The sequence below is a fragment of the Brienomyrus brachyistius genome, chromosome 15, assembly GCF_023856365.1.
Source record: "Brienomyrus brachyistius isolate T26 chromosome 15, BBRACH_0.4, whole genome shotgun sequence".
In the NCBI taxonomy this organism is placed as follows: Eukaryota; Metazoa; Chordata; class Actinopteri; order Osteoglossiformes; family Mormyridae; genus Brienomyrus; species Brienomyrus brachyistius.
In genome coordinates this window covers 24,188,870-24,202,717 of record NC_064547.1, presented here as the reverse complement: position 1 = coordinate 24,202,717, position 13,848 = coordinate 24,188,870, and the positions used below count along the sequence as shown (strand labels likewise).

General features: G+C 41.0%; 1 protein-coding gene across 3 annotated transcripts; it reads right to left on the bottom strand.

Moving 5' to 3' along the window:
* Positions 1-10,039: 10,039 nt before the first annotated feature.
* LOC125709117 (uncharacterized) lies at positions 10,040-13,176 on the bottom strand. 3 transcript variants are annotated; one of them, XM_048977220.1, is made up of 3 exons: positions 12,971-13,176; positions 11,711-12,372; positions 10,040-11,169 (listed from the first exon to the last, which is right to left on the bottom strand). In XM_048977220.1, the coding sequence occupies exons 1-3, from the start codon at positions 12,983-12,985 to the stop codon at positions 11,142-11,144; spliced, it is 705 nt and encodes a 234-aa protein (XP_048833177.1). In that variant the 5' UTR covers positions 12,986-13,176; the 3' UTR covers positions 10,040-11,141. The 3 variants fall into 3 exon arrangements, with proteins under 3 accessions (XP_048833177.1, XP_048833176.1, XP_048833178.1); XM_048977219.1 differs by having other exon boundaries at positions 10,040-10,890; XM_048977221.1 differs by having other exon boundaries at positions 10,040-10,890; positions 11,711-12,255.
* Between the last annotated feature and the right edge of the window lie 672 nt (positions 13,177-13,848).

The window sequence follows — 13,848 nt, the reverse complement described above, 5'->3', positions numbered from 1 at the left end:
GAACAGAGAAAGCAGCCTGCTCTTTCGGCTCCCAAGTGGCTCTTCAGATTTTATTTGGTGCTTAAATGAATTACCAGAAATAATGTAAAATTATTAGTGAAATGAATTACTATGTTTGGAAATCACGTGCAATCATTTTAGCCAATTCCTCATCAATTGTTTTCTGTTTTACTGGAATCACAGCTTTTTGCACAAACTGTCTCATAGAGCTCTAGGTTGTAGGTCTAGTTGTGGTGCTGTACTGGATGACGGTGTAGACATTGACAAACTGGCACTTTCAACAGTTGCAGTAGACAAACTGTCACTTTCCTTAGCAGGTTCACTTGCTTGCCTTTTTTCTTGTCTTGATGGATTTTATTTAACTTTATTTGACTCTGGTCCTTAGATCTAATGTCATACTTATATTGTTTGTGAAAAGGTTTATCACGGTCAAACAGAGCAGCCACTACATTATCATACATGAACAAGCACCTCACAAAACAAAAACATTTCATTTTCATAAGTAAAACTTTTGAATGGTAGTCCTAGTGTGTGGATCAGAGACAAGATCTTGACACCTCATTAACTATAATTTGTTCTGTGAACAGCTCAGATACCACCTTCTCGAAAGTCTTCTGCATAAAATAGAAATGGGATTCAGCGCGACTCCACTAAATTTGGATTACCTGGAGTTCCTTTGTCATCAGGAGCTGTATCTTCTGCAGGCCCTGTCTAATCACATTGAAGTACCTCCTGCTATCACCCTGGCTTTGCAAGAGCTCTTTGACCTTGTGAGGGCACATCTGGAACGTCCAGCCCCATGTGTCACACAGGAAGTCACTGCCACCAATGGACGACCCAAGATTTTGATTGAAGAACAACGTTTGAAAGAAATGCTCCATACTCAACTTCCTGTGCCTTGCATAGCCACACTGATGGGTGTTTCAAGAAGAACAATCTTAAGAAGAATGAAAGAGTATGAGCTCTCTATTAGGGACACATATAATTCCATCAGTGATGAGGAACTTGACAATTTGGTTTCTTCTGTCAAGAATGATTTACCAAATGCAGGCTACAGGATGGTCAGAGGGAGGCTGCAGTCAATGGGCTACAGGGTTCGGTGGAGAAGAGTTGCAGCCTCCATGCATAGGGTTGATTCCATGGGCATCATATCAAGGTTGTCAAGTCTTGGCTGTGTTGTACGCAGAATGTACCAGGGCCTTTGTCTCTAGTACACGTGGACACAAACCACAAGTTGATCCGGTTTGTATTACCAGCAAATTTATTTGAAGTTTGTTCATCTACAGCCCTGGGTGGATTGGTGTGAGGTGGTGGAGAGGCTTTGGAGAAGATTTCCTGCCGATCAACACTGGCAACTTATATTTATGTGTCATGGAGGTCTCGGGACTCACAGATATTCAGAGACATGTGGATAGTTTACCAGTGTTTTTCAGCAGGAAATAGTTATTACTACAAATTGTCACCCCCCCCCACACACACACACAGAAACTGGATCTGGCTATAGTGGGAAAATCTTTTTTTTTTTTATTTGTGAGAACTTGAAAGCAAAACAAAACTTGGAAGAAATATATGTTCATTCACCAATTTTCTAATCTGGGGTCTAAAGTGGTCAGGCTTGCAAGTGTATTTGGTTATTTGTCTATCCTAGCCTGTTGCAGTGTATATGTCCTGTATATTTTGCATGTAAAAATGTTGTTTGTTATATCAGTGCTTAATATTATCATGTAGTCTTCATGAATTTTGTTTTAACCCGACTTAATGGCTTTCTTCATCTTGGCCAGGGACTGCATTTGGAAAGTAGCCACTTGACTAAAATTGGCACATTTTCAGAAATGCCAGCAAAAATACTGATAATGAACACCCCTCTAACTGACTCTCAGTTGGTTTAGAAAAAAGACTTTTTAGAGAAAAGAAAGCCTTCCTTTGGTTTAGCATTTTTCTATTTTTTGTTAGCTGTGCACAACATATCAGAAGAATACATTACAATTAAATTAGTTAAGAAATAACAGATTGCGTATATACAATATTAAGGTGATAACAACAACTCTCACTGTCTCTAGGTGCTGCTTCAGACAGGGCATTCTGCAGCAGGGACACCACCCGTCGTGCAGCATCCTGCAAATCTCCCTATCACAACAGCCCACATAACAGAATAACATTAGTGTATGATTCAGTAGGGCTAGTCCAGGTCTGGAAAGTAGTTGGGCCAGATTTTCAAACCATGAAATTTAGCTGGGCCAGACATTTTCAGCGGCCCAGTAAGCAGCAGGTAATGGCATTTTAAACAAACACAAATCAAGGTACATTATTTTAAAAAGCTACAACTGAACAGAGTCTGAGAGCAATATTTTTTTTCCACTTCTGAAATAAGAAAAATATTTTGGTCGTATCTGACCTAGACGCATCTCAAAGTGCATAAAAAGAAAAAAAATGCCTATTAGATGGTAAAATGCCAGACATAAAGAAAAAGGGAAAAATCGGCTATAATCATCATCTGCTTATCATCATCCGGGCTCACCTGGAGCTGCTCCCGGAGGTGCAGCTATGACTCATGGGTAACATGCCGGAATAGGACGGCACCTGTAGGCTGGACCAGTTGTCATGGGACGGCAACATGGACAGACAGGTAGACGAGCTGTCTGACTAAGCGGCTGCAAGTATAAAACAATAAATGAAGCAGGTATGTGGTGGGCAGTGTTACAGCGTCCTTAATATGGTCAATACAGAAAAGGCATGTCATCATGTTATGTATATACTGCCTCCAGTTACTTAATGCCTAACTTCAATACATTGATTGATTTGTTCACTGTTGTAACCTGTGTCAACTTTCCTTTCAGACAGATGTAAAGTCCTTTCTGTTTTTGTTCTGTGGAGTTTTTTTTGAACAGCATATGGCTGAATTCTGTTAAATGAAAAGCAATTATCAAAAACTCAGTCCGCAGGTTTTTTTTTCAGAAGATTTCTGTGGACTTTTGGAAATTTCACGAAATTCCATCGCTCGATTACATAAACATCCATCCATCCATCCATCCATTGTCCAAACCGCTTATCCTATTGGGTCGCGGGGGGTCCGGAGCCTATCCCAGAAGCAATGGGCACGAGGCAGGGAACAACCCAGGATGGGGGGCCAGCCCATCGATTACATAAACACTGAGTGAGATTTCATTCTCATTACTGCAACGTATGAAGAGGATTATGACTTATTACTTTAGGTTATCAGACTGAGTGAGTTTTGGAAATTTGCTCTTCAATCGATAACTGAAGCAGTGCTGTGAATGCAGAGGTTATATGCGTCGCATATCAACAGAACTGTATGTTTATGTCTTGTCTTAATTATTTTGATTAAATGTCTGACTATTCCCAATATATGTGAACATACTTGGCCAAATAAAGCTGATTCTGATTCAGTCAGAGGGTAATCGTCGCTGTGCTGTACTATCATGGTGACCCACACAGAGAGCTTAGGACCATGATTTCAGTGTGCGCTTGTGTGAGGGGACAGGCAGGGCGGCTGCTCACTGGGTGATGCGCTCCTGTGGGTATAGGGGCTGGGATAGGGTGCGGAGCGGTTACTCCTCAAGGAGGAGTAACGGTCACAGCCGTGGGGGGAGGAGAGGGAGAGGGTGCTCCCAAACTGGGGGTGTGGGTTTGATGAAGAGCAGAGAGACCCTGAGCCTGGGATGAACCAGCTGCCTACTGAAACGAAAGCGGATAAAGACAGAAACTAGAACCTCAAACTAAACAACACAAACAACAATATCAAGTTATATTGAATCCTTAAACAGTTATATATTTAATCTAAACAATAGTAATAAATATCGTTTCGATTCAAAATATCATTTATGGGTGAATCTTATGACTTGCATTGGGAAACAGGAAATGGGCCAAGCTGCAGGGCCAGTTCAAAGGCATAGTGCGAGGCGCCCAGAAGGGGGCGTGGTCTGGGCGGAGTCAGCTAAAGAAGAAAAAGGCCTGACCTTTTTCTGGATGCTGTGGACTGTGTTTGTGTGTGAGCTGCAGCTGCATGTTCCTTACATTTTTTTATCAACACCAGCACTGTGAGGTTTGGCCTGGACTGGGTCCTGTCCTGCACAGTTGAAGGCATGTTGACTGATGGCCAGCCCGTGTTCTGTTGAATCCCACAGAAAGGAAATGGGAATCTGGATCGGATGCTGACAGTTGAATAAAAAACTCATGTCTGTGTGTTATGAAAGAATATCAATAAATGTTTCCGAAATGGGATGACTCATTTGGTAATTATTTACGGCTTATGTTATGGCTGCCAATTTACAGTCTTTACTGAAGTCTGACTTCTTTCGAGTCACCTTTAATATAGACTGGACACTGTCTATGCAATGTGCAATACTTATATAAATGGTAAATGTTTACCTGCTTGCACAGATGGTTGATTAGGTAATTAGTGTAAGTGTGTGTGTGTGTGTGTCCAATCGCATGTATGTCCAAGGTCCATAGTAAAAAATATACACTGATCAAGAGATGCCCGAAAGTGGATGAAAGAGGACATTAGTGGGGGTATCACTTAGTGTAACGGGTACAGGAAAATGAGCAGGACTGCAAGCCATATAATGACCCACTGTCCTTATCTAGCTCTTAATACAGTATGCATACAGTGATGTATCTACAATGGACAGCTACTATAAGCAGATAGCACAGCACAGGTGCTTAATCTGTATGCTATTTCCATCCATCCATCCATCCATTGTCCAAACCGCTTATCCTACTGGGTCGCGGGGGGTCCGGAGCCTATCCCGGAATCAATGGGCACGAGGCAGGGAACAACCCAGGATGGGGGGCCAGCCCATCGCAGCTCACACTCACACACCATTCACTCACACATGCACACCTACAGGCAATTTAGCAACTCCAATTAGCCTCAGCATATTTTTGGACTGTGGGGGGAAACCGGAGTACCCGGAGGAAACCCCACGACGACATGGGGAGAACATGCAAACTCCACACCCATGTAACCCAGGCGCAGACTCGAACCCGGGTCCCAGAGGTGTGAGGCAACAGTGCTAACCACTGCACCACCATGCCGCCCCCTGTATGCTATTTCATTCTATAAAAAGAAACTTACTGTACTGTACAATAAAGTATTTTACCACTGCTTCTTCCTCAGCTCCCACTGTTTGCTAGCACATGCATCTTTTGATTTCTTAGTGCAATCTGTGCTTTATTTTTTTCGTGAAATGTAAGTGCAGTATCTGTTTATTAAGTGCTGTGGTTTAATATGTACATTATTATTTCAGTACTGTGTATACTGTCCTTAATGTCTTGCCTCTCCTATAACTTGAGATACGCCAAAATTGACATGCAACAAGTGGTCCTGGTTCCAAATGCGGAAGTCGATGGATACCTGTACTTTATATGCTGTAGTGTGCTGGGTGTCAGACATTGCAATGCACCTTGCTTTGATTTTGACCCGTTAGATCAGAGGGAGGTAATCTTATCCAGAAAGGGCCGCTGTGTATGATGGTTTTCACTGCAACTCTCTGAACAGCGAACCTAACGGTTATCCCAATACCTTGATCTTGCTAGCATATTTAAATGTGTACCTATTCAGGAATAGAGTGGTGAAGGCATTCAGAGGAGGACTGATGATTATCAGAGGGAACAAAGGGGCTGGGTACTTGTCAGTATCCAGTAGAACCACCAGACTCCTACACTGAATTGTTCTGGATGTGGCACAGATGCTAATCCCTCTGTATTAGGGGATCCGTCTCCAGTTTGTACTCTTCCAGTTAATAGGTAGATTATCAGACAGATTTTCTCCCTAGTCCAGTACTCATCAACAGCCTAATACACCGTGTTTCAGTTTCTCTTGATAGTCAATACATGTCACAGGATGTACATTACTCTGATGGGCAGGCCCTCTTACATATGATGGAAACACTACAACAACTTAAGAATAAGGGTCAGAAGAGTGAAATACATATAATGAGTGTGTAGCTCAGCAGACTAAGACTCTGCGGCTGTGATCAGAAGGTCGACGGTTCGTGCTCAGAATTGGCAGAATAGCCACATGTCCACAGGCTTTTGAACAAGACCTGAAAACCCTGGGGGCCTCAAGGTAGCAGTCTCTTCACTGTGACCCCCAAGCTTGTTCTTGCCTTTATGGAGAGTAAGATGGTTCAAATTATTAATCCCATGGGGCCTCAGCAGAATTACAAACCAGTACAAGGAAAATAGTTGTTAATTTTACATACTAATTTCTGCTGGCCTCATGAGAATATCCAGATTATACTTTTTCCCCATAATTGCAATTTTAACATTAAATTTATGATTTTACCATGGTCCTGTGGCCGCTTTATATGGTAATTATTGATGAAAACTTTTTTGGAACGTGAAACAATATTAAAATTGCTTCATTGCGTAAAAAAAACTGTTTTTGTTTAGTAAAATAATGTTTTTTCGCTTTTTATACTGCCGTCTTGTGGCAAATTTAAGTACTGCAGTTTGAAAATAATTAAATGATTTCTTCCCGAAATTGCAATACCTACTTTTGGCCACGAGATGGCAGCAAGAAAAGTTAAAAATTATTTTCCCACGGTCTATTAGCAGCTTTGTGTGGTAATTGTTTGTATTAAAAATACATTGGACTAAGTCAAATTATTTTAATGAAGAATTAACATCAAAAAGCTGCTAGTAGACCGTGGGAAAATAATTTTTAACTTTTCTTGCTGCCATCGCGTGGCCAAAAGTAGGTACTGCAGTTTGAAAACAAATGATTTATTCCCGAAACTGCAGTACCTACTTTTCGCCACGAGATGGCAGCAAGAAAAGTTAAAAATTATTTTCCCACGGTCTACTAGCAGCTTTTTGATGTTAATTCTTCATTAAAATAGTTTGACTTGGTCCAATGTATTTTTAATACAAACAATTACCACACAAAGCTGCTAATAGACCGTGGGAAAATAATTTTTTACTTTTCTTGCTGCCATCTCGTGGCGAAAAGTAGGTATTGCAGTTTCGGGAATAAATCATTTGTTTTCAAACTGCAGTACCTACTTTTGGCCACGAGATGGCAGCAAGAAAAGTTAAAAATTATTTTCCCACGGTCTACTAGCAGCTTTTTGATGTTAATTCTTCATTAAAATAGTTTGACTTGGTCCAATGTATTTTTAATACAAACAATTACCACACAAAGCTGCTAATAGACCGTGGGAAAATAATTTTTAACTTTTCTTGCTGCCATCTCGTGGCGAAAAGTAGGTATTGCAATTTCGGGAATAAATCATTTGTTTTCAAACTGCAGTACCTACTTTTGGCCACGAGATGGCAGCAAGAAAAGTTAAAAATTATTTTCCCACGGTCTACTAGCAGCTTTTTGATGTTAATTCTTCATTAAAATAGTTTGACTTGGTCCAATGTATTTTTAATACAAACAATTACCACACAAAGCTGCTAATAGACCGTGGGAAAATAATTTTTAACTTTTCTTGCTGCCGTCTCGTGGCGAAAAGTAGGTACTGCAGTTTCGGGAATAAATCATTTGTTTTCAAACTGCAGTACCTACTTTTGGCCACGAGATGGCAGCAAGAAAAGTTAAAAATTATTTTCCCACGGTCTACTAGCAGCTTTTTGATGTTAATTCTTCATTTAAATAATTTGACTTGGTCCAATGTATTTTTAATACAAACAATTACCACACAAAGCTGCTAATAGACCGTGGGAAAATAATTTTTCTATTTTCTTGCTGCCATCTCGTGGCCAAACGTAGGTACTGCAATTTCGGGAAGAAATCATTTAATTATTTTCAAACTGCAGTACTTAAATTTGCCACAAGACGGCAGTATAAAAAGCGAAAAAACATTATTTTACTAAACAAAAACAGTTTTTTTTTACGCAATAAAGCAATTTTAATATTGTTTCACTTTCCAAAAAAGTTTTCATCAATAATTACCATATGAAGTGGTCACAGGACCGTGGGAAAATCATCAATTTAATGTTAAAATTGCAATTATGGGGAAAATGATAATCTGAATATTCTCATAAGGCCAGCAGAAGGTAGTATGTAAAATTAACAACTATTTTTCTTGTACTGGTTTGTAATTCTGCTGAGGCCCCATGGGATTAATAATTTGCCCCATCTTGCTCTCCATAAAGGCAAGAACAAGCTCGGGGATCACAGTGAAGAGACTGCTACCTTGAGGCCCCCAGGGTTTTCAGGTCTTGTTCAAAAGCCTGTGGACATGTGGCTATCCTGCCAATTCCGAGCACGAACCGTCAACCTTCTGATCACAGCCGCAGAGTCTTAGTCTGCTGAGCTACACACTCATTATATGTATTTCTCTCTTCTGACCCTTATTCTTAAGATGTTGTAGTGTTTCCATCATATGTAAGAGGGCCTGCCCATCAGAGTAATGTACATCCTGTGACATGTATTGACTATCAAGACAAACTGAAACACGGTGTATTAGGCTGTCAATGAGTACTGGACTAGGGCGAAAATCTGTCTGATAATCTACCTATTAACTAGAAGAGTACAAACTGGAGACGGATCCCCTAATACAGAGGGATTAACGTCTGTGCCACATCCAGAACCATTCAGTGTAGGAGTCTGGTGGTTCTACTGGATACTGACAAGTACCCAGCCCCTTTGTTCCCTCTGATAATCATCAGTCCTTCTCTGAATGCCTTCACCGCTCTATTCCTGAATAGGTTCACATTTAAATATGCTAGCAAGATCAAGGTATTGGGATAACCGTTAGGTTCGCTGTTCAGAGAGTTGCAGTGAAAACCATCATACACAGCGGCCCTTTCTGGATAAGATTACCTCCCTCTGATCTAACGGGTCAAAATCAAAGCAAGGTGCATTGCAATGTCTGACACCCAGCACACTACAGCATATAAAATACAGGTATCCATCGCCTTCCGCATTTGGAACCAGGACCACTTGTTGCAAGTCAATTTGGGCGTATCTCAAGTTATACGAGAGAGGCAAGGAATTAAGGACAGTATACACAGAACTGAAATAATAATGTACATATTAAACCACAGCACTTAATTAACAGATACTGCATTTCACGAAAAAAATAAAGCACAGATTGCACTAAGAAATCAAAAGATGCATGTGCTAGCAAACAATGGGAGCTGAGGAAGAAGCAGTGGTGAAATACTTTATCGTACAGTACAGTAAGTTTCTTTTTATAGAATGAAATAGCATACAGGGGGCGGCATGGTGATGCAGTGGTTAGCACGGTTGCCTCACACCTCTGGGACCCGAGTCTGCGCCTGGGTTACATGGGTGTGGAGTTTGCATGTTCTCCCCATGTCGTCGTGGGGTTTCCTCCGGGTACTCCGGTTTTCCCCCACAGTCCGAAAACATGCTGAGGCTAATTGGAGTTGCTAAATTGCCCGTAGGTATGCATGTGTGAGTGAATGGTGTGTGAGTGTGAGCTGCGATGGGCTGGCCCCCCATCCTGGGTTGTTCCCTGCCTCGTGCCCATTGATTCCGGGATAGGCTCCGGACCCCCCGCGACCCAGTAGGATAAGCGGTTTGGACAATGGATGGATGGATGGATGGAAATAGCATACAGATTAAGCACCTGTACTGTGCTATCTGCTTATAGTAGCTGTCCATTGTAGATACATCACTGTATGCGTACTATATTAAGAGCTAGATAAGGACAGTGGGTCATTATATGGCTTGCAGTCCTGCTCATTTTCCTGCACCCGTTACACTAAGTGATACCCCCATTAATGTCCTCTTTCATCCACTTTCGGGCATCTCTTGATCAGTGTATATTTTTTACAATGGACCTTGGACATACATGCGATTGGACCCACACACACACACACACACTTACACTAATTACCTAATCAACCATCTGTGCAAGCAGGTAAACATTTACCATCTATATAAGTATTCCACATTGCATAGAGAGTGTCTAATCTATATTAAAGGTGACTCGAAAGAAGTCAAACTTCAGTAAAGACTGTAAATTGGCAGCCATAACATAAGCCGTAAATAATTACCAAATGAGTCATCCCATTTCGGAAACATTTATTGATATTCTTTCATAACATTCAGCCATATGCTGTTCAAAAAAAAACTCCACAGAACAAAAACAGAAAGGACTTTACATCTGTCTGAAAGGAAAGTTGACACAGGCTACAACAGTGAACAAATCAATCAATGTATTGAAGTTAGGCATTAAGTAACTGGAGGCAGTATATACATAACATGATGACATGCCTTTTCTGTATTGACCATATTAAGGACGCTGTAACACTGCCCACCACATACCTGCTTCATTTATTGTTTTATACTTGCAGCCGCTTAGTCAGACAGCTCGTCTACCTGTCTGTCCATGTTGCCGTCCCATGACAACTGGTCCAGCCTACAGGTGCCGTCCTATTCCGGCATGTTACCCATGAGTCATAGCTGCACCACCGGGAGCAGCTCCAGGTGAGCCCGGATGATGATAAGCAGATGATGATTATAGCCGATTTTTCCCTTTTTCTTTATGTCTGGCATTTTACCATCTAATAGGCATTTTTTTTCTTTTTATGCACTTTGAGATGCGTCTAGGTGAGATACGACCAAAATATTTTTCTTATTTCAGAAGTGGAAAAAAAATATTGCTCTCAGACTCTGTTCAGTTGTAGCTTTTTAAAATAATGTACCTTGATTTGTGTTTGTTTAAAATGCCATTACCTGCTGCTTACTGGGCCGCTGAAAATGTCTGGCTCAGCTAAATTTCTTGGTTTGAAAATCTGGCCCAACTACTTTCCAGACCTGGACTAGCCCTACTGAATCATACACTAATGTTATTCTGTTATCTGGGCTGTTGTGATAGGGAGATTTGCAGGATGCTGCACGACGGGTGGTGTCCCTGCTGCAGAATGCCCTGTCTGAAGCAGCACCTAGAGACAGTGAGAGTTGTTGTTATCACCTTAATATTGTATATACGCAATCTGTTATTTCTTAACTAATTTAATTGTAATGTATTCTTCTGATATGTTGTGCACAGCTAACAAAAAATAGAAAAATGCTAAACCAAAGGAAGGCTTTCTTTTCTCTAAAAAGTCTTTTTTCTAAACCAACTGAGAGTCAGTTAGAGGGGTGTTCATTATCAGTATTGTTGCTGGCATTTCTGAAAATGTGCCAATTTTAGTCAAGTGGCTACTTTCCAAATGCAGTCCCTGGCCAAGATGAAGAAAGCCATTAAGTCGGGTTAAAACAAAATTCATGAAGACTACATGATAATATTAAGCACTGATATAACAAACAACATTTTTACATGCAAAATATACAGGACATATACACTGCAACAGGCTAGGATAGACAAATAACCAAATACACTTGCAAGCCTGACCACTTTAGACCCCAGATTAGAAACTGTTGGTGAATGAACATATATTTTTTCCAAGTTTTGTTTTGCTTTCAAGTTCTCACAAATAAAATAAAAAAAGATTTTCCCACTATAGCCAGATCCAGTTTCTGTGTGTGTGTGGGGGGGGGGGTGACAATTTGTAATAATAACTATTTCCTGCTGAAAAACACTGGTAAATTATCCACATGTCTCTGAATACCTGTGAGTCCCGAGACCTCCATGACACATAAATATAAGTTGCCAGTGTTGATCGGCAGGAAATCTTCTCCAAAGCCCCACCACCACCTCACACCAATCCACCCAGGGCTGTAGATGAACAAACTTCAAATAAATTTGCTGGTAATACAAACCGGATCAACTTGTGGTTTGTGTCCACGTGTACCAGAGACAAGGGCCCTGGTACAGAGTACATTCTGCGTACAGCACAGCCAAGACTTGACAACCTTGATATGATGCCCATGGAATCAACCCTATGCATGTAGGCTGCAACTCTTCTCCACCGAACCCTGTAGCCCATTGACTGCAGCCTCCCTCTGACCATCTTGTAGCCTGCATTTGGTAGATCATTCTTGACAGAAGAAACCAAATTGTCAAGTTCCTCATCACTGATGGAATTATATGTATCCCTAACACAGAGCTCATACTCTTTCATTCTTCTTAAGATTGTTCTTCTTGAAACACCCATCAGTGTGGCTATGCAAGGCACAGGAAGTTGTGTATGGAGCATTTCTTTCAAACGTTGTTCTTCAATCAAAATCTTGGGTCGTCCTTTGGCGGCAGTGACTTCTTGTGTGACACATGGGGCTGGACGTTCCAGATGTGCCCTCACAAGGTCAAAGAGCTCTTGCAAAGCCAGGGTGATAGCAGGAGGTACTTCAATGTGATTAGACAGGGCCTGCAGAAGATACAGCTCCTGATGACAAAGGAACTCCAGGTAATCCAAATTTAGTGGAGTCGCGCTGAATCCCATTTCTATTTTATGCAGAAGACTTTCGAGAAGGTGGTATCTGAGCTGTTCACAGAACAAATTATAGTTAATGAGGTGTCAAGATCTTGTCTTTGATCCACACACTAGGCCTACCATTCAAAAGTTTTAATTATGAAAATGAAATGTTTTTGTTTTGTGAGGTGCTTGTTCATGTATGATGATACATTTTATATAAAGTTAAATAAAATCCACCAAAAACACTTACTCAGTGGAGATTCCCATGTAGCAGGCAGACAACTTTATGGCTTTAATAATGAGTGTATTTAGCAGCTACAAGGACAAAGGATATTATAAACTTCTCCATTTTAATGCTAATTTAATAAACATTAATAGATAGCACTTAAGGTGGTTTCGCCTATAGTCTGCTAACACTAACCCGAGAACTAATATCTGAGGAGCGCGCTTCCCAGGATTTGAATTTATTAAATTGGCTTTGTGATGTTGTATTAAGAAATTCCCAAATTATGATAGCAGACTGTGAATAAATAATATTGCACGAGATACCAGCTATACCGCATTGAATTTCAAGCTCTGCATTAATTAAGACACACGCGATTCCAATCCTTAACGTGGAATATGAAAACAGAATCTCTAAAAGATGTGAACTCAGTGTAAGACTTACTTGCTCCGACGTCATGACAGTGTGAATCCCACATCCATTGGTCAATTATCTTCATCTTCTACCAAAGCAGACGCGATCTCGTAGATAGGGTCCAGCGAACGCGAGCGCGTAGAGGGGATGGGTTTTCAGCACGCGAGCGGTTCGACTTTTGGCACTAACTTAACGCCGAGCGAGCGAGCGACTGAGTGCTGTGCAATCGCGAGCGCTTAGAGAGCATGGATTTTCTGCTTGCGAGCGCATGCGCACGACTTTTGGCACTAATTTGACGCCATACTCCCCGTCCTGCTCAGAGCAGACGCGCATCGTGTGGTTGACCAATCCGTGCGGCTTGAAAAAAAATAGAGAAATAAAAAAAGCGGCTCTGACTCGGGCTCACAGGCAGGAGCCGGCTCCGATCATTCACTTCGAAGAGCCGGCTCCGAGAGCCGTTTCGTTCGCGACCGACACATCACTAAAGCGTGGACGAATCGTTTTGCTTTTGTTGAATGTTTTGTGTGTATGTCTTATGCAGTTTCACCAGCTCGTTATATCACCATTATGTTTTAAATGTGCAAAATTGCATAGCTTGCCAGTTGTTTAGTATTATAATTCGTTTATCATAGACATTCATTGTTTATTTCACAGCCTCTTGGACTACAAAGCAAAATCTGAATCCGTGGTCAGTGGAATTTCTCATTAACAACCTGTGCTTTCTTTGATACAGCGAAAAATGTCTCTCCCTGCAAATCTCCATAACATTTAAGAACACTGGCTTTGTTGTCTCAAATGGATTTGTTAGAACATTTTTTGTAAAGATTAATACTCACAAAGCTGCTTATCCATATGAAATTTCAAGACATTCTGAAAGTATGTGCTGACAAGCTTGCTGGTGTTATTAT

What these genes read in the sequence shown, in the direction of transcription:
- LOC125709117 (XM_048977219.1), bottom strand. An exon ending in ACAAACCACAAGTTGATCCG is followed by an intron (nt 10,891 to 11,710) that starts GTTTGTATTACC and finishes CACTGTCTCTAG; the next exon opens with GTGCTGCTTCAGACAGGGCA.